This window comes from Camelus bactrianus, chromosome 25 (assembly GCF_048773025.1).
Source record: "Camelus bactrianus isolate YW-2024 breed Bactrian camel chromosome 25, ASM4877302v1, whole genome shotgun sequence".
NCBI classification, from domain to species: Eukaryota; Metazoa; Chordata; class Mammalia; order Artiodactyla; family Camelidae; genus Camelus; species Camelus bactrianus.
In genome coordinates this window covers 8,024,388-8,045,217 of record NC_133563.1, presented here as the reverse complement: position 1 = coordinate 8,045,217, position 20,830 = coordinate 8,024,388, and the positions used below count along the sequence as shown (strand labels likewise).

At 33.6% G+C, this 20,830-nt stretch overlaps 1 protein-coding gene across 9 annotated transcripts in view; it reads right to left on the bottom strand.

Moving 5' to 3' along the window:
• Positions 1-20,830, bottom strand: part of VPS13B (vacuolar protein sorting 13 homolog B) — a 627,348-nt gene that overhangs the window by 284,601 nt on the left and 321,917 nt on the right. For 5 of the 9 annotated variants that reach the window (XM_074352630.1, XM_074352633.1, XM_074352635.1 and 2 more), the window contains exons 28-30: positions 19,540-19,681; positions 16,052-16,460; positions 6,543-6,654 (exon numbers count right to left, since the gene is read on the bottom strand). In XM_074352630.1, coding sequence (XP_074208731.1) covers positions 6,543-6,654; positions 16,052-16,460; positions 19,540-19,681 — 663 coding nt within the window. Of the gene's footprint in view, positions 1-6,542; positions 6,655-16,051; positions 16,461-19,539; positions 19,682-20,231; positions 20,341-20,830 lie in introns of those variants that run through there. The other 4 variants (XM_074352634.1, XR_006725148.2, XM_045517215.2 and 1 more) reach the window with 4 other exon arrangements.

The window sequence follows — 20,830 nt, the reverse complement described above, 5'->3', positions numbered from 1 at the left end:
TTCCTTAAATCAGTCTATGAAGTAACACCATTGGCATACGTAACTTTTTAAAAAGTCTGCCCTTATAACCTTTCATTCTTAATTGTTTCTCTGTTGAGATAAGAGCTTGAATCATCTCTCGGGAAAAGACGTTGGGTAAGATAAAGCAAAGATCTTACTATTAGGCCAGAGTGAGCTTCAGAACTTCATTATAAGTCAGGGAAATGGCTGAACACACCACAGAATAGGAAAATCTCAGGCTGAATTGAAAGGAAACTGGGAGATGGTCTTGTCTAAATCAACAGGCGAGGAGGAGGCAGGTGAAGAAGGTAGAGAGTGAAGAAAGGAGCTCATGACCATAAACAGCTGGGCATGAAGACTGAATAAATAACATGTTATACATGTTCTGTTGTTTTCTAGTGGGTCAGATGGTTTTTAGAATAATAAGGTATGAATTCATATGAGGTATTAGTAACTTAATGGAAGTTTTATATTTTACATTTTCTGAGTCAAAGATTCTAAAATAAACAACCACTATCAACTGAAAGCTTGTGAAAATTCTGAAGTTAAAAAGAGACTCCACTTAGTGATCTTGTTAGGGACTGGGTGGGAAGGCATGGGAGAGGAGGCTACTCGCTGTTTGTCATAGAACCTTTTATAATGTTTGAACTTTTAGTATTAAAATTATTAACCTTTATTAAAAATCTATTTTTTAAAAAAATCCTCTTTGTTCAAAACTTTTGGGAACCATTGATCCCATCTGCTATACAAGGTGTGGTCCCTGAAGCAGCACATTAGTATGATCCAGCACAAGCGTCATACCCACTCACTCAGGAGCTTGGTAGAAATGTGGAATTTCAGGCCTCCTGTCTTTTAACAAGACCCCTAGGTGATCTGTATGCATGTTGACCTCAAGAAGCACTGGTCCAATTCAACATTTTCAAAAATAAACTCCTGATCCCCACCTGCCAAACCCTCAAACTAAATCCAACCACAGTTTGCCTTCCCACAGTTAATTTCATCCTTCTGGGTACTTACGCCATACAACTGAGGAATTATCCTTATCTCCTCTGTTTCAAATCCCATCTGCAATCCATCTGCAAATTCTCTTGGCTCTACCTCTAAAAATCTCCAAAATCTGACCACTTCTCACTATCTCCGCAGCCACAACCCTGAGCCAAACCACCATCATCTCCTGCCAAGATTACTGCAACAGTCACAAACCCTTGCCCTTCCCTGCCTACAGTCTACTCTTCACATGTTGGCCTGAATTATCTGCTCAAATATAAACTGAACCATACCGCTTCTCTGCTCAAACCCTCTGAGGGCTTCTCATTTGATGAAGAAATCAACTCCCTAATAATCAAAAGAACTTCATATCACATATTCAGTTGACTCAAACAATAGAAATAACCCTCCAAATAATTCCTTTAGAGATCACTATCCAAATCCCACTTGCTCTTTTGAACTGTGAGTCGCTTTGTTGCTAAATACACATTCCACCTTTTTTCTCTTTGTCGATCTTTAGTCCCTGCTAGCAATAACTTCATTTCTTTCTGTAGGTAGGTATCTGGTAAACAACAAAAGCATAACTTCAAAATTGTGCAGGTGTGAATTACTGTCTCCCACAACTATAACTCACTTAAAATAATAGCCAAAGTCCTCACACTAGTCCGTGAGGCTCCTCCATAGTGTCTCTTACCTCACAGCCTACTATGTCCCCCCGCACATGCTGGTTCAGCTGCCATTGGCTTCCTCAGCAAACTCGTGCCTCAGGATCCTGTGCTTTCTCAGTGAGATGTCCAGCTCCATCTCCCCATTTCCTATCTGCCTCCCCACTGCATTGCCTCCACAGCACTGATTATATTCTGCACTAGAACATTTATTTGTAACTGTAACTATTATCTCCTCCATTAAGAGTAGGGATTTTTCTTGATCTTGTTCACTGATGTACACTCATTACCTAGCCCAAGTGACTGATAGATGTCCTTTGATTTCCCCGTCCCACAACAAAACCTCTCTGCTTATAGCCAGACAAGGCAAATAATTCCAGAGATGAAGAGTACCCAGTTTCCATTCATCCAGGAAGGGTGCTTCTCTCTCTAGAACTTAGTGCCTCTGGACCCTTCTGTGATATCAATCTTTTATTTTTTTTTCTTGAATCAGCTTTACTGAGACATAATTGACATCCCACAATATTTACCCATTTGAGGTATACAATTCAGTGCTTTATTTTGTATACTATCATTGTACTCATTATACATCTTTCATTGTACCTCACTACTAGATTCCAATTCTAGAACATTTTTATCACCCTAAAAAAAATCTTATACCCATCAGCAGTCATTCTTTTTTCCCCTCCTAAAAACACTTCTACTTTCTGTCTCTATGGATTTGTCTATTCTGGAAATTTCACACTGAAGAATCATATAAGATGTGGCTCTTTGTGCTTCGCTTTTTCCCTTCATGTGCTTTCAAGGTTGATCCATGTTACAGCATATATTTCACCCCTTTCTACGGCAGAATAATATTCTACTTTATGGGCATGAGGCCACAATATGTTTAGCCATTCATCAGCTGATGAACCATTAGGTGGTTTCAACTTTGGGCTATTATGAATAGCACTGCTATGGACATTGGTGTGCATGCTTTTTTGAGGATGTATGTTTTCAATTCTCTTAGGTACAAACCTAGGAGTAAAATTCCTGCATCATTTGCTAACTCTGTGTCTAACCTGATGATGAATTGCCAAAGAGTTTTCCATAGTTGCTGCACCATTTTACATTCCCACTAGAAATGCATGAGGGTTCCAATTTCTCCACATCTGCTGCGTTTTTGATTACAACCATTCTAATGGGTGTAGTCTTGATTCGAATTTCCCTAGTGACTAACTAGGTTGAATATTTTTACATGCGTGTATTGGCAATGTTTATATTTTCTTTGGATATAAATCTATTCAAATTCCTTTGCCCATTTTTAAACTGGGTTTTCCTTCTATCACTGAGTTGTAAGAGTTCTTTATATATTCTGTATACAAGTCTTTCATTAGATACGTGATTTGTAAATATGCTCTCCTATTCTGTGGATTGTCACTTTCTTAATAGAGTCCTTGGCAGCACAAAAGTTTATAATTTCGATAAAGTCCATTTTATCTATTTTTCTTTTGTCCACCATGCTTTTGGTGTCATTTTAAAGAAACTATTACCTAATCCAAGGTCACAAAGATTTACTCCTATGCTTCCTTCGAAAAGTTGCAGAACTTTCTCTCTTAAATTTAGGTCTCTGATCCACTTGACTTAATTTTTGTGTATAGTGTCAGGTAAGAGTCCAATTCCATGTGGATATCCAGATGTCTGAGTGCTGCTTGTTGAAAAAAAAAATACTGTTTGCCATTGAATTGTCTTGGCTTCTTTACCAAAAACCATTTGATAGTAAAAGTGATGGTTTATTTCTGGACTCTCAATTCCATTCACTGATCTATATGGCTGTCCTTACACCAGTACTCCACTACATTGATTACTGCTATTTTGTCATAAGTTTTAAAATCTGGAAGTGTGAGTCCTCAACTTTGTTCTTCTTTTCCAAGATTATTCTGGCCATTCTGGGTCCTCTGAAATTCTATGAATAATTTCCATATTAACTTTAGAAATTTTATCAATTTTTACAAAGAAGCTAGCTGGAATTTTGATGTGGATTATGTTGAGTCTGCAGATCATTTTAAGAAGCACCGACATCTAAAAATACTAAGTCTTCTGCTCTTTGTGCATGGGATATAATTCTATATATTTAGATCTTCTTTCATGTCTTTCAACAACGTTTTGTAGTTTTCAGAGTATAAGTTTTATACTTCTTTTCGTAAATTTATTTGTAAGTATTGAATTCTTTTTGATGCTGTTATAAATGGAATTGTTTTCTTAATTTCACTTTTAGATAGTTCACTGCTTACTGTTCTTGTGAACTTGACTTTTATACAGTTGCCACTTGGTATCTGTGGGTAACTGGTTCTAGGATCTGCTGGGATACCAGAATCCACAGACACAAAACTCACTACACTCCTACAGACAGCCCTCCCTATCCATGGCTCTGCATCCGTGGATTCAACCAACCACAGATTGTGTAATACTGTATTTACTATTGAAAAACAAAATCCACGTACAAGTGGACCCATGCAGTTCAAACTTCTGTTGCTTCAAGGGTCAACTGTATATTGATTTTTTTTGATCCTGAAACCTTGTTGAACTAGTTTATTTGTCCAGTAGGTTTTCAAGAGGATTCCCTAGGATTTTCCCCATACAAGATCATGCCATCTGCAAACAGACGTATATTCCTTACAAGCTGGGTGCCTTTTATTTCATTTTCTTACCTACCGTCCCAGGCTAGAACCTCTGGTATAACGTTGAATAGAAGTAGTGAGAGCACATAACTTGTCTTGCTCCGGATCTTAAGGAAAAAGCATCTGGTCTTTGACCATGAAGTATATCAGTTGTGGGTTTTTGCTTTTTTTTAATAGATGCCATTTATCAGGGTGAAGAAGACAGAAAAACCAAGATAGAAAGAAGAAACACAAACAGATTAAAAGAAAGAGGAAGTATAAACCTATGGAAAGGGAGCAGGAAAATGAAATGACTAAATTACTAACTGACTAAATAATTGAGGGACTAAATGACAGAAAATATGAATTTAAAAATAACTCTAAAAGGAATTCAGAAGAAATATATTCAGAAATGCTCTGTCATTAGTTCAGTATATGTTTTTGGAAAAACGTGAAAATTCCGTGCGCCTCAGTTTTGCCAATGAGAAAAAGAAAGTAAGGGCATTTATTCTATAAACATACTATTTGTTTACAAATTTTTATGTATTCTGTGTGAGGTAGGATGTGAGGCACTGCAGATCTAAAGAGATAATGTACATTTTATCCTTAATTTACTTTTTGCCATTATATTTTATATTCTATAAAGTAAGTCAAACTATCAAAGTAGTGAAACGGAAGGAAAAGAGATACAGGGAAAGAAAGTCAGAAATAAAAAAAAAAAAAAAAGAAAGGAAAAATATGAAAAGGGAAAAAGTAAAGACAGATGGAAGATACAAAAAGGGAAGGAAAAATTAGGCCTGAACAAAAATAGGGAGGTAAATAAGGACCCTCACAAATGACTGAAGAGCCAGAGAGGGAAAGGGTAGAGAAGGGGAGGGGGTATGTTCGTGGTTTGTTTTATTGATGGCAATAGGGTCTTTTAAAAATCTGAAACATATTTCTTTCATCAAAAGTAAAGTAGGAAACTCTTTGAGGATCACTTACTTCTAAAGTGGAAAAGAAAAGATAAATATACCTTAAAGAATTTCCAAATGTTAGAAAATTAAATTGTTTCTCTAAAAGGGTTCCCCTGTAATCCTTTCTCTAGATATCAAGCAGGTCACAAGACATGCGCTGTGATCTTGGCTCTATCATTACTTGACATCATTATTCTTTTGGATCCTCAGGTTCCTACTCTATAAAATAATGAAGTTGGATTAGTTCATTCCTAATGCTTCCTTCAGTTCTGACACCCTTAAATTTCACATAAGCTAGCAAAATAAAAACTTATCTAAGGGATGAAGACCATAAGCTACCCAAAAAAAGTAATACAAGAGAGAGCAGGGTATGTAATTCAAAGTAAAAAAATATCAACTTGAATAATGGGGAAAAAATGAGAAAACAAAATCCCTAGGTCCACTTTAAGTAAAAAATAGCTATCACCCTCTAGGTGGTAAATACGTTACAAAACTCAGAATCTTTCCTAGCAGTAACAGTTACTGGAGAACAGTAGAAATTTATTTATTTTTTTTACAAGAGTGAGAGAGGAGGACATCTGAAAAACAGACCAGCAGGAAAATAAGACACTTGTTCATCTGTATTTCTGTGACTTTTCCCACTTGGTTTTATTTGCAACTGTACTTTTATGTCTGGCAGCAGTGCCAACTTCAGTATGAATGATATATTAGTTTTATCATGTTGATTACATATGTTCACCAGTTTAGTTGTCCAGCTATGCTTGGTGTGGTTTGCAAACAGTCAGTGACAAAATCCAGAGCATGGCATTTTCACAGAAAGTGTTTACTGTGAAATTTCTCCTTAGAAGTTTGCTTTTCTTTACAGCTTTGATCCATATGACATCCACAGTCCTACATTTCAAATAATGGCTTATAGTTAAATTAAGAAAATACTTCAATTTGATACAATATGACTGCACTGGATGTGGTAGTTTTAGAGAGGACCTCATTTTCTCATGTGATAAGAGATTTGATCAAATTCAAAGTCTGCTAAAATTTTCCAAAACTGTGCTTCTTCAGTTTTATGGTGACTTGGTACTTACATTCTGTTATTCATCAACACTTCACAGAAATACTTGATTTGTCTGAAGGAATTTAAAAACCCACAACTGAAGAAAATCAGAAAAACCTGGTTTTAAATATCAAAAGACCCTGAATGAAAAGTACTTCTACAGGCCACACTAAGCAAGTTTTATTGATCAGTGTACTTTGCGTATGAAATTGCTGCAAGATTGAACATAAGAAAATAAACTTACTGGTAAATATCTTTCCTGAGGACAGATCGGCCAAGGGGATTGTCAGCCTGGGGAGCCATAGCAACAGAGCCAATCTTCAAAACCATAGTGTCTTCTTTGGCTGCCTGATTAACTGTAACAAAAGGAATAGATTTATGAGGTATGCAGTAGGTCTGCGTGTAATTTCATGTGTAAGGAGAAGTTTTTGAATAATAGGATAGAGAAACAATAAAACGAATAAATGAGAACAAAGAAAAAATTATGTTAAAAATCAAAATATTTCTTATTTTTCTTAACTATTTCCTTTATATCCCATTAAGTAAGTTCTCTATACACATTAAAATGGCAACTTAAAAAACTTCAGCCTGACATGAAAACATATGACATTAAACATATGTATGTGGTACTGAAGTAGTATGTTTAACTAATTTCATGGTCTTACACTACATCTTTCTCCCAAGTGATTTTTTAGCCCTGGATTCTCAACACTGCATTGTTGTTTACAAATATATTAAGGATAGGCAGTAACAAAGTCAGTAACAAATGCTCAAGCCATTTAAATTTACATGATTAATAATAATAATTAAATAGAACATACACACATGATAGTACATTAAGCTGTAACATGTCAGAAAATTAAGAAGAAATATAATATCTGAAATGTGAATGAACAAAATAACCAACTGATTGTTTAATATACAAGAACATTTCAACTTGTGACTCTGGGCACTTTAAATTTTGATAATTTCTACTGGTGGTGTGTGCTTGAGAAATAGTAATTTCACACCTGTGTAAAAGTTCTACTTCTTAATGCAATCTAAAACTAAGGTAAGTATTCTCAGAAAACAATAAAAGGTAAAAAGATATATTAATTCTGATTCTCTTCTTTGTACTGAGTAAAATTATTTTACCATATGTTCTCATGTTGTAAAACTCAATTATTTTTCTGTAGATCACTGGCTAATTCAGCGTCTTTTCTAAAAATTATCTGGAATGAATAGGCATTCTTGATAGCCCCATTAATTTATATTAAATTTTACTCCTTCTTCTTCCATAGATGATTCTACTTTAGTAGTTGTTTAAAATTGTTTAAAAATTATTATCAATATATAGTTTTCTGGGTTTTGTAGAAAACATATACTAAAATTCAAAATTTCTCTCAAAGAACTATCATCTGCCACAAAAGGAACAGAAAAGGACTGGCTGCAAGACCTCAGGAATATCCTGAACAGAACATGCCTACAAAGGCATACAATCCATACTTCCCAAACTGTGCTGCCCAAAGAATGCAAAAGCTAAGAGATTATTTCCAGCTGCTTCAGCAGAACACTTGGTATGGTCTGACTTAGATTAGTCTAAAAAAGAAAGTCAGAATTAAGAAAATCAGAAATAAATAAAAAGAAAGATACTCAGTGTGGGAAAAAAGGAACCAGAATAAGATGTAAATAAGGGGAGAAACAAAATGGCAGGGGGCTTGGGAAGGCAGGAGCAGCAAAAAGGGGGAAAAAGAGATGCGCTATCGCAGTATTAGCATGCGGATGACACAATAAAGAAAGTACTTTCAAATGTCCACAGCAAAGAAGATCAAATAGAAACTACTTCTCATGCAGTTGCCCTATTTTCAAATGACTAGAGGTCTGGCTTGATTATATAAGTCCTTATACTGTGAACAATGTTTGCATTTCACAGATCTTGCATTTTATGCCAAGCTTATCAAATAGTTCCATGTGGGTAAAACCTCTGATTAAGCAAAAGACATCAATTAAATCAATAAACAGTAAGCCTGGAGAATAGACTGTACCACAAAAGTGCAATTAGTGTACTTGCTAACTGTTCTTCCAGGCTACAGATACTACCTACCATATGAAAGTCTAAAATGTAATAGAAACACTGCAGTAAATGAGGTACATATGGTAGAAAAATGACGTACTTGGTGTTACATACAAAGCCAGATCCAAGAACAGAATTCTGTTTCTGTTAGAGCCAAAACTGTTCTCACTAGATTATACTGACTATGAAGTAATAATAATAATAATAATAATAATAATAATAATAATAATAATAATAATAATAATAATAATAATCACTTAATGCAGATCATTCACAAGCTAAATTAATCAATTTTATTATAGAAAGTATTCAGCTTATCAAAATGTATCTTTGAGATATAAGAAAAAATAATAAAAATAGGGATTTAAAAAAGAAAGTGCCTTGAGTCATTTCTTCAGTTACTTTATAGTTGGAAAAAACCAAGTTCCCCTTTTTCAGTTTACTTCACCTGCATTTAATAGTTGGACCATATGAGGAAATGTTCCCTCTAGAAGCATTTTCAACATGAAAATGAATGTTTTCCTTCTTTGCTTTAACTGTATTTTTTAAAAATTGAGGCTCATGAGGAACGACTGACTCCAGAAGACACACACCAGATACAAAAAAACAGTCCTCTCTTCTGAAATAAATAGCTTAGGCTGGAAATCAAACACCTAGATTCAGAATCTTGATAATAACTGCACATAATGCAAGCAATATTTAAGTTGAAAACCAGACTTTCAATATCACTTCTTAAAATATTAGAATGCTAAATTTTTTTTATTATTAACTGAACTTTACACATGAACTACTAAAAACTTTTACACTTAATGTAACATGAAATATGTCTGAAAGACTGTATCTTGTCTTGGGAAAAAGGGTGTGTATTGAAAATATAAAGACTATGAACAACTCCGAAATTATGAGCTTGTATAAGTAACCAAAACCTTACATAGAACAGAATTTTCTTTTTTCTTTTCTTTTCTTTTAATGGAGGTATTGGACATTGAACCCAGGACCTTGTGCATGCTAAGCATGTGCTCTACCACTGAGCTATATCCATCCACTCTCTTCCAGAATTTTCGTGTAATTGTCAGACAATATAAGACTGTTGCTCATAACTAAGTTTTCTTAAACTCAACGTGAAATATAAGTGTTTTGGAGAGTTTAAGATTTTCCTTTAAGATTCTCAATATAAACTCTATATAGTAAAACATCTGAAGTCTCAAGAGTATTTGAACCTGCCACTGCGCAATATTACACTTTTATAAAACCACAATAGTAGTGACAGCCCTACACAAAGCTCTGAACAAAAGGTTTTATTCGTTACTGCCACATTTGCAGTTGAAGACAGAAGGAAGGTCCAATAACTGTGTAACCCAGTGATTACGTATGTTAATGGGAATATGTTGCATCTAGTTTACCAATCATCTCTGATCTTCAAGCACAAATTGCTTAGAAATATTTTTATAATATAGTTTATTCTGAGAAGTATGATATAGCAACATTTTGCTATGCTAGCATATAATTTACATTCAGTTTAATTAATCTGATTAAAAATAAGTTTGAATGAGTAAAATTTTTAAGACTTTCTGGAGTAAAATGAATACTATGCTCTTGATTCTTACTAGATCTTACTGGACTCATTTAAGTAATCATATTTATTTCCCATGGAATTGCTGCTTCAATCATGTTTTTCCTTATTTAATCACATCTTTTAAAATGTATTATATAGAAACATCCAACCTTGCATATAAAAACATACATTTAAAATTTTATCTATAATTTAAAATGGTTAAAATGGTGAATTTTACGCTATACAAATTTTACAGCAGTAAAGAATTTCTCCTGGGTGAATTATGATCATTTGAATTAAGAGTAGCAATTATGAAAGATAAAGCATAAAAAAAAAACTAACATAATATGCCAAACCTCTAAATTTCCGGCATAGACTTTTATATTTGTTGTTTATGGATATGCACATATTCTGGCAACCCGTAACATCTCAGATAGATACAGCTATGAGAATACGTAGAAGTAGGGATACATACGTGTAGATACAGATATATTCATAGACAGACACACAGGCAGAAGGCAAAAAGAAGAAAAAAGAAAAAACCCACAAAGTCTAAAATAATAAGATGTATGCAATACAATCATAGTCCAAACAAAAAGCTTAACATAAATAGCTCTTGATAAGTGATAAAGAAAAGATAAGCAATTCCCTAGCGGGGGAAAGTGCACTTTTCACTAATGAGACTGACAAAAAGTCAAGTTTGATAAACCTCTGTTAGGATGACAGTGAGGAAACAGTACAAGCTAGTGCAGCCATTCTGGAGGCCATTTTACATCCCTTAGCATATGAAAGGTACCCTTTGATCCAGCAGTATTTTTGCTAGGAATTTATTTTATATATATATATAAACACAAGTCATGAAAAGTACCACTAAAAAGGTGTTAATTGCAAAAAGTGTTTATATAAGCAAAGGATTAAAATTAACCAAAAGTCCACAGAGACATGTGGCAGCCTGTATTTTCTAAAGATGGCTATAACAAGATCCCACCCCCTTACCCTGTATGTTCTTATTCAAGGTTACCTGCTTGGCGGGTACTTAGTCATCAGAATTTTGGAAAAGAAAGAGAGAAGGAAAAAGAGAGGAAGAGAAGGGAGGGAAGGGGAGGGAGGAATAGAGAGGGGGACAGGGAGGGAGGAAAGGGAGGAAGTGGGAGGGAAGAGGAAGGAAGGGAGAGAGGAAGGAAGGAAGCAAGCAAGCTAGCTAGCTTAAAAACAAGATAGCAAGAGTTTAGAATCATTCTTGCAATTACAATCAATAGGGGATTTTTCCTAGTTACAGAAGCCAAATGGGAAATTTGAAACAACATAAACAGAACTGTGATATATAGTAATAGTTAACAGTTATGAAACAGTAAGCCAAAAACAACAAACAAGCAAAACAAAACAATCGCACACACAAAGCAAATAGCTCCTTTCCCTCTTTCTCAAATAGCCCCTTTCCCTCTTTTCTCAAATAGCCAGGTTTGTATAACTTAAGGCATCTATACAAATCAGTGAAGCACAGAAACTGTTTCAACCAACTACTACTGAGCATGATGGAAAAATGAAGCTAATGTTGACCAAGGAACTTCTGATCTTTGTCTCACTATGAAGGTCCTCTCCCCTTCCAGTGAGCTTCCATTGTTCTTGTCACCTGTTGACTGAACTGTGTCTGCACTTCAATATTGTTCAGAAAATACCATAAATCCTGCACTAGTCAAGAGGGCTTACAAGCAGATCAGTGATTTCTCAAAAATGATAGAATTCTAAACAAAAAATTACCATATGAGCAAGCAATGTCACTCCTAGGCATAAAAACAGAAGTATGAAAAATGGGTTGGAACAGATACTTGTGTGCCAGTGTTCATTAGCAGCATTACTCAAAAACAGCCAGCCCAAAGATGGAAACAATCCAAGTGTCTGATAGATGAATAGATAAACAAAATGTGCTATATCCATACAATGGCATATTACTTGGCCAAAAAAGAAATTAAATTCTGATACATGCTACAACATGAATGGACCTTGAAAACGTGACTAAGAGAAGTCAGTCAGACACAAAAGGACAAATATTGTATGATTCTACTTGTATGACATCTAGAAGAGGTAAATTCACTGAGACAGAAAGTAATTTAAAGGCTACCATGGAGGAGTTATTGCTTAATGGGTAGAGAGTTACTATTTGGGGTAAATTCACTGAGACAGAAAGTAATTTAAAGGCTACCATGGAGGAGTTATTGCTTAATGGGTAGAGAGTTACTATCTGGGGTGATGAAAACATTTTGGAAATAGTGGTGACATCTGCACAACACCGTCAATGTAATTTATGCTATCAGTTACACTTAAAAATGGAAAACACTTTGTTATATATATACTTTACCATAATAAAAAATGAAAAGACTTCCAATGCAATGAACAAGACATTTTACATTTTACAGGCAAACTCTCTCTTAAGAGGAAAAACTTAACACTATACATAAGGTCTTCCTAGTGATGTTCACCTAAGGGCCATGACACTGATATGGATGGTGAAAATAAGTAAGTCATTTAAACTTCTCTCACACATATGGTTAGTCACAAGAATTTCATTCCAAGAAGCCCTGCAATGAAGATTAACTGAAATGAAAGAGTGATTCACTGTGGAAATATTTCCTGTACTAACAAATGACAGTCAAAAGCATTCAGAAGTGCTCAGTACATCAAATGGATGAAAACATCAAATGGAAGAAATATTTTAAGACAAATGAGCAAATTTTAAATGCCACTCAAATGCGCAACTGGAGGAAAAGCTATGTTTGATTCAGAAAGACTTACCAGTATAAACATGACTGGACACCTATTTAAGTAGTCTTAGCCAGAATGGCTCATCTAGAAAAAACAACATACTGACACTGCTTTATATTTTAGGCCCAATTTCATAACTCAAATAAGAGATGAAGCATATACCTTTGGTTTGTTTTCTTTTTATTTGTATTTGTGACCAATATTGATATTTTATAGCATGAAATTTAAAGTGTGAAACTTTAAATTAAAACAGCACAGAGGATATTAAGAAAATAGACTTAGCTTAGGGTTAGTTAACCACGCAGTCACTATTCAGAGACCAATTAGCTCATATAATTTGAGGATCATTTGTACTTCCTGAACACTTCTATATTATTACAAAGGCACCATAGTCAGATACACTGCTTTACTTCCTGGCATGTCTGCATGAACACTTTCTATTTTTTCATACAGCATTTTCCCTGCACCTCTCCCCACCTCATCCTAATCTCTAACCTCTAATACCACTTTTTTCTTTAGGTTTCAGTGAAATTTTGGCCTCACCAATTGTTTACATTTAAATGAAAATAAATAGAAAATTACAGAAGGGGAACGTAAAAATATGCTACAAGGAATTTTCAGGAAATCCTAAAAGCTTACTTACCATATTGTCTTTTAAATGAAATTACTGGAACTCATTCTCATTAGGAAAATGAATGCTTTTGTACCATCCAGAGAGATGTTTGTGGAAAATAATATCCTTAATTGTTAGAAAAAAATCAGGATTTTTCATAATAGAGGTATCCTAAGATTCAATTTACTCTTATTTTTATCTAAATACAAAATTTCTGTAGTTTTATTTTAGTGGAAAAGGTTATAAATACCACAACATAATGCTATTTTAAAATTTTAATGTACTAACCCAGACTCTATTTCCAAAATAACAATAACTCTTCTGTAATAACAATGCCAAACTACTCCTGCTTCCATAGTGTTTTCCCCTATTCTGAGTTGGAAAATCAAAAAGATGGTCTGAAAATTTCAGTGATCTTTTATATCTGTTCCTTTTCTTGTATGGTTATGAGAGAGTGTTATTACGACTCTCAAACTGCTTCTCAGAGAACTATATTGTGTAAAAAGTAGGTTTCTTTTTTAATCTATGTAACTATAATATAAATTATCTAAATATTCAGTAGATTACATATAATAATGATAATGATGATGATGATGATAATAATAATAATAATAATAATAATAATAATAATAATAATAATAATAATAGAAGTGTATAAAGGTTACTGCCTGTACAATGAATACACAGCCTCTTTCTGGTTAGTAGTTTGTCTCTCGTATCATTTGCAATTACTCAATAAAGATTAATTCTTTATTCTTAAAGAAGATGTATACACGCACACACACACCATGGACTACTACTTGGCCATAAAAAAGAATGTAATAATGCCATTTGCAGCAACATGGATGGACCTAGAGATAATCATATTAAGTGAAGTAAGTTAGAAAGAAAAAGACAAATATCATATAATATCACTTATATGTGGAATCTAAAAAAAAAATGATACAAATGTACTTATTTACAAACCAGAAACAGACTCACAGACATAGAAAACAAACTTGTAGCTGCCAAAAGGGAAAGGGAGTGGATGGACAAATTAGGAGTTTGGGATTAACAGATACATCTACTATATATAAAATAAACAACAAGGACCTACTGTATAGTACAGGGAACTATATTCTATATTTTATAATAATTTATAATGGAAAAGAATCTAAAAAATATATGATATGTATAACTGAATCACTTTGCTGTACACTTGAAACTAATACATTTTAAATCAACTATACCTGAATAAAAAAAGATGAACTCTTTATTTTTTACCATTCATATATTTCTACAAATGATCTGAAAAGATGAAAATTATATAGTGCTGTCAGATTATAGCATAAGCAGAGAATATTAATTTGACATCTCAAAGTTATTAATTTTATGATAGTCCCTAGCAAATATTAGAACGAAAAGAATAGAAACTGGTGTGTATTGAGAATCTGTAAGTATAATATTACAAATTTATCTCTAGACATCTTGGTAATTAAAAACTATAAATCTCTACTTTTTTTTTCATGTAAAGAAAAAAAAACCTACTACTTTGAATAAAATTTAATTATTGATATTATTTGGCAGAGTATCTTCCCTAATTAAGATCATTTGTCTTTGGAAGACAGAACGAGACAGACTAGGCTCTAAGAAGAAATATAATGGAACTAGATGCTTTTCTTTTGTTATTTATCATCATTGACGATTCAATCTCTGCCTCCTCCACATAACTAAAAGGAAAAAAGACCCAACGCCCCCCACCCACTTTTGCTGTTTTTATGTGGCAGAGGTTATTACCTATCCCTCAAATATCCATTCTCTCTCCTTGCTCAAATTCACAGGGCACTAATTTATCAGCTGGGCACACCACCTCTCAGCTTCTCTTACAGTGGGATGTAGTCATATGATTAAGTTTTGGCCAATGAGGAGGAAGAGGTAGTGAAATGTGGGACTTCAGAAATCCTATTTTAAAAGAAAGGGCACAATCCTCTCCTGATCAGACTTTCATTTACTGAGAGATTACTATGGGACTGACACTCGGCACACAGTTTCTTATAGTTTGAAAGTGAGCTATTAATAAAGTCTACTATCAAGTTAGGCACTACTATTACCATCTTATACAGTGAAACTGAGATGAACTTGCTCAAGACCTCACAGTTCCTAATGGGTAAAGCTGGGATTTGAACTTTACCATTCAAGTAATGGTAATGCTGTTATCCTATACCATTAACCACTGTGCTGTAATTTCACTCAAAATTGTTAAAGTTCTTCATTCTTTTACAACATGGAGGAAACCAAAAATTTTCAAGTCCCTTTTGGGGGTGGAGGCAGAGGAATAATCAGTTCACTTCATTTTAAATTCTAGAATAATTTCAGAGGGCACTGAGAAGCCTGGAAAAAGCCACAGGAGCTCTGATATGTTGGCTAATTTTTTAAAGTAATTTTTAGTTACCTTAGGTACATGGAACCTAACATTTGAGTTTAATAAAACGAAGGACAGAAAGTATAAGCTTTACTAGCAAAAGACCTGAAGTAAAAAAATCTCATATTTCTTATTCTAGTAAGTAATAGAGTCAGAAACATACCCAATATTTTGACATAACTTTTAAAGATTTAGTTGTAAAATCACTATAACATATACATTCTTTATAAAATACACAAAACTGCAAACTACAACCAGCTACCATATTACCAAAGGAAAAAAAAAAGTAAAAAGAAAAAAAGAAAACTAAAGTTCCTAGATGAAAGTTATTTAAAATCAGACTAAAAAAATAATTCTGAAGACAATACCTTCAATACTTGGCTGTGTTTCTTCTGTTTTTGGAACAAAAATTCTGATTACACTTGTGTTGATATAAATCAAAGGCAAATTGCGTGAAGTCAGAGTATGGGTCCTCATGGGCTGACCGGGAGATTTTCTTTTCTCTTTTTGGGCCCTTGGTAGTTTTGCTTGAAATATACTTGCAATGGCATTAAGTAGAGGAAAACAAAGGACAACGTCAAAAGCTTGTGCTGAAAGAAGTATTTCATGAAGAAAATGAGGGGAACCATCTGTTAAACCTTCAGATAACTTATAAAAACTTCTTCGCTCACTTCTTGATGTTAACTTGTGGCGGACATTTTTTGTTACAGCTTTTGTGTATGTCAAAGAGAGAAATCCATGCTGCTGATGAGAGCCATCTAGAAGTTTTGCAGTCGTCTGTTCCAGGAAAAGGAAATCACAATACACACTTCATTAAAAAAGGAAATAAAAAAACCTATTTGAAAGCAGAAAATGATCTCACGTTTTATTATGTCCACACTTCTTAACGAGCACATTACTGATCAATTTTGTAAATAGGGCAAAAGGTCCTAAGACTTTGAATGAACTAAAGTTACGAATCCTGGGTTGTAGTTCAAGATCTTGAGAGAGGTAATTAACCTCTGTGTGCTTGTTTCTATGATTTTGACATTTTCTGTGACATTCTGAATTTAGAACAGACCACCTCTAGATACATCTTTTCATTCTTAATAATTTTTCATTAAGAGGACCAATATGTTGTTATAATTTGGGTCACAGAGGGGTTGTTTATGCAAGTGAAATTGAAATAAACATGTTATATATTTCCATTTGTGATCAGTAATCTGAATAGAAAAGATGATTGACTTTGACAACACTTATATGAATAAAGTTTTTCATCTGATAATCTGTTACTGAGCCCATAAAAAGAGCCTCATTGAGACTATGCTTTCATATTTGAATCAATCATTTAATGCATGTTTAACAGAAATGGTAACATGACACAAAAATAAAACATCTTTTATAACTTGCCTATTTTGACTATCATATTGTTTACAAAACCTATCAATCCTCCAAAAACTCATATTCCTTGTGTTTAGTACTATATTAAATAGTGAAAACTGTATCATTATAACTAATATTTTTGACAAAACTTGTCCAATTAACTCATATTCAAATTGTACACTATAAAGAAATTACAGTAAAATAAAGTATTTTTTAAAGAAAGGTAAAAATGCATATTTTGTATTTCTCAACATATGAAAAGGACAGTTCTTGCAAAAAGTTTTCCTGGCCCAGTTAAAGTACACATAACTCTATTCTGCAAATTACTCAATATAAAATCAGTTAGGTTGTTATATTCCACATTCCCATCCCTTCTTCCCAAGGCCTGATGAAATTTTTCAAAGTTATTAGGGTCCAAAGAGTGATGTTAAGAGAGGAAGTGAACTGAGGAAGAAGAAGAATGAAATATATTCACACAAACAAGAAAAAAATGAGCAGCAGCAGAGCAGCAAGGTGTCTGAGCCTGCTATTCCATCACTAGTAACCCTCTACTTTGTCTTCTTCCTCTCATGTTGTTGCCTGTCACCCAGTGACATGGTGAGAAGAAAACACAGTGAAGTTCAGTTTTCACTGCTAATTTAGTCTTTAACCCGGACTTTATAATGAAGAAAGGTGAGATAAAATTTACCTCTGCATACGATCTTTTTTTAAAACTAATTTTCCTAGCATTAAAAAAAATTTGGAAAGTAGGCATTAAATGGTTGTGCAATATAATTTTTCTTATAACTGTTTTGCCCTCAGTGGTTTTTTTTTTTTAACTGTTTCCAATTTTCTCACTGCCTCTTGTCTGATTTCCCTTACCTTTCGCTTTTTACATCCAAAACAAAAGGAAACACAGGAAAACAAGAAAAGTGACACCAGTCTTTTCATCATGCTGCTGAATTGTAGGCAGGAGTGAGTGGAAAAGGGTGGCTGTCGGGTGGCCCCAGTGGAAGAGGTCACAGCAACACGCTAGGCATCTCTACCGGGAAGTGGGGGTGGGGGTGGGGATGAGGGTAGTGAGTAGAATCAACCACTAACCTAACTCAATTTTCATTAATGGCAACATTTGAATTCTGCAATTAGTATAAAAGGTGTCTCAATGTATAAATGTAGGTACTCTTGAAAGGTAAACTCCCATTGGAGAAAGTTTATTTGCTCAACTTCTGCATTCCTAACTCCCCTAGTAGAAGGGGGGGAAATGAAAGAATGAACGAATACTACCTGGAATTGAGGTAATATAAATGTTACTTTCACAGAGTAATAATAAATACTTAATACAATTATAAGCTAGAAAACTGATAATTCAAGAAATCTTAAAATTTTTAAATTTAGAAAAATTGATTAAAAACTTTAAAAGGGAATTAACAATAATTTTTTCTTTCTTTCATGAATACATATTAAAATTATTAACAGTATTTCTCATGGACGCTAACAAACACTCAAAGAGAAGAAAATAAATCTAGACAGAACTTTCACTGACATAAAAGCCACATTTAGGGACATTTCTTTTTTCCAGACAAGACTAGAAAAAATTCAAAAATCAAATCAGAAACTAGCATTTGGCTATGGAAATATAATGTTAAACATTAAGTCTAAGAACAAAATTATTTAAAATACTTGGTTAACTTAAAAAATCTTTTTAAAGATATTTGTCTTAAATCCCTTTTGAGCTACAAAGAGGAAATAAGTACGAGTTTACACATGCTGAGAAACTAATAATGTTCTGATTTAATAAATTCTTAAGAGAATTGCTGTTGCCATTATAACTCATTCTTAATATTTTAAAATCACACGCATTTTATTAACTTTCAGAATGTCACTTAATATGCTTGTAACTTATGTAATATTGTACATCAACTTTACTTCAATTAAAAAAGGAATGTCACTAAAAGAATTAGCTTTATAACATATTCAGATATACTGTATCACTAGGGAAAAGAAAGGATTCTAAACTTCTAAAACCCACTGATATACAGTCTAGTGTTCATCTTCCATCCAGTCAATGACAGACGTACAGCCTTGTCCAGATTTTACAGGCATCAAATAAGGTGCTTGGAGTTAGTTGTGAGAAGGAAATGGCACAGTAATAGGAAAAAAAGCAATCTAAGTAAGAATCATAAAAGAAATAACAAAAGCAGTAGGTCAACTCTTGATCATTAATCATTCAATACACGCATTATTTAACAATCTATTTTGATTTTCTAATGCTGATGGTAAAATTCGTTTGTATTCACAAAACCAGAATGACAAAAAGCATACATAATTAGCTGAGAAACAAATTAGATTATTGTGAAAAGCAGCCTATAATTTAAGAATACATTTTAGTTCATTTACAAAGTGGGTGGTAAAGGGAAAGATGAAAATCAAGAGTTGACTCTATGGATAGTTCAGTTCCTTCTCTGGGTTCCTGTTAATGGGAGATCTGTAGCATAATTTAAAAATGATTTCTTACAGAAGGAAAGAAGCCAGAGCAATTACTGAAAGGGTCCTGCTTGCTGATGGGTCGAACCAACAAGGTGCGTCTGTTCAGCTTGTCAGTACAGGAAAGGAAGACACCTCCACATTGCCCCAGAGACCAACACTCTTCCCCAAGGCTTGAGGTGATGGACAGGAGCAAAGAAGGTGAAAAGACAAAAGCAATAAAAGCCATAAGCAAAAAAAAATCTGGACAATTTTAATTCCGCTCAAGTTTGCATAGGTTTAGGTTTGAGCCACTGCTAGGTATGGCCTCTGTCAGAACCATCTTCTGCAAAAGCATTGTTAATGGGAAAATAATTGCTTTTAGTGTAAACAGCTACTTTCAGTTTATAAAAAGGACAATTTAATAGGAATTCACTTACAAATGGGAAAAAAACATCTAAAAGTCAACATAATACATTAATGACAACATATATTAATAAAAGCAACCCTACCTTTGCCTTATTGAAAAATTTACTTAATTGCTAGAACAGGAAAATGGTTACAAAACACAAGCAGCTTAAAAAGATAAATAGCTTCATTTTGTAATGTAATTTGGGAAGAAAAGGTCAAAAAATTTACTCGGAGCTCTAATTCTTGTAACCATTAGTCCTACTCATGAAAGAACAAACATAAACAGTTTATAATATATTGTTAAAAAAATCATAATTACTAAATGAGTCTCACCACAGGTTTTTCTTTGCACTGTAGAAATACTCCTTCAAAATGTCCTGACTGCCAACCTTCCCCTGGCCTGGAAAACATAAGTTCACCTTATCTGTTCTCTTCAATTTTTCTGAGTTAAAAAATTGAGCATATATAACTATTTCAAGTAGTTATGATGTAAACAACACTATACTGAACTAAAACGTGGATGTGACAATGCAACCAACAGAACAGTTTACGTTAGTACCAAACCCTGGTAGCTCTGCACAGAAGCATCTGTCTTAATGGTAAATTGTATACTTACTTGGCTGATTATTTTTCTTTCTTACCCATGAGATGCTAAGGTCCGTAAGGGCATGTTTATGTCTATTTTTGTTAAATACTATATCCCCAGAGCTTAGCATATTTATTAAATCAATGAATAAGTAATTTATCTAAATATTATTAAATTACATAAATTTAAATGTCATTGATGGCCTAGAACATAAATTGTAATATTCACATAATCAAGACACTTTTTCAGCAGTAAAATGTAATTCATGTATCACTTACAAAAATCATTTTGACATAGAGATATACCATTCAAAAGGAACTATACAGCTAACCATTCCATTATTAAA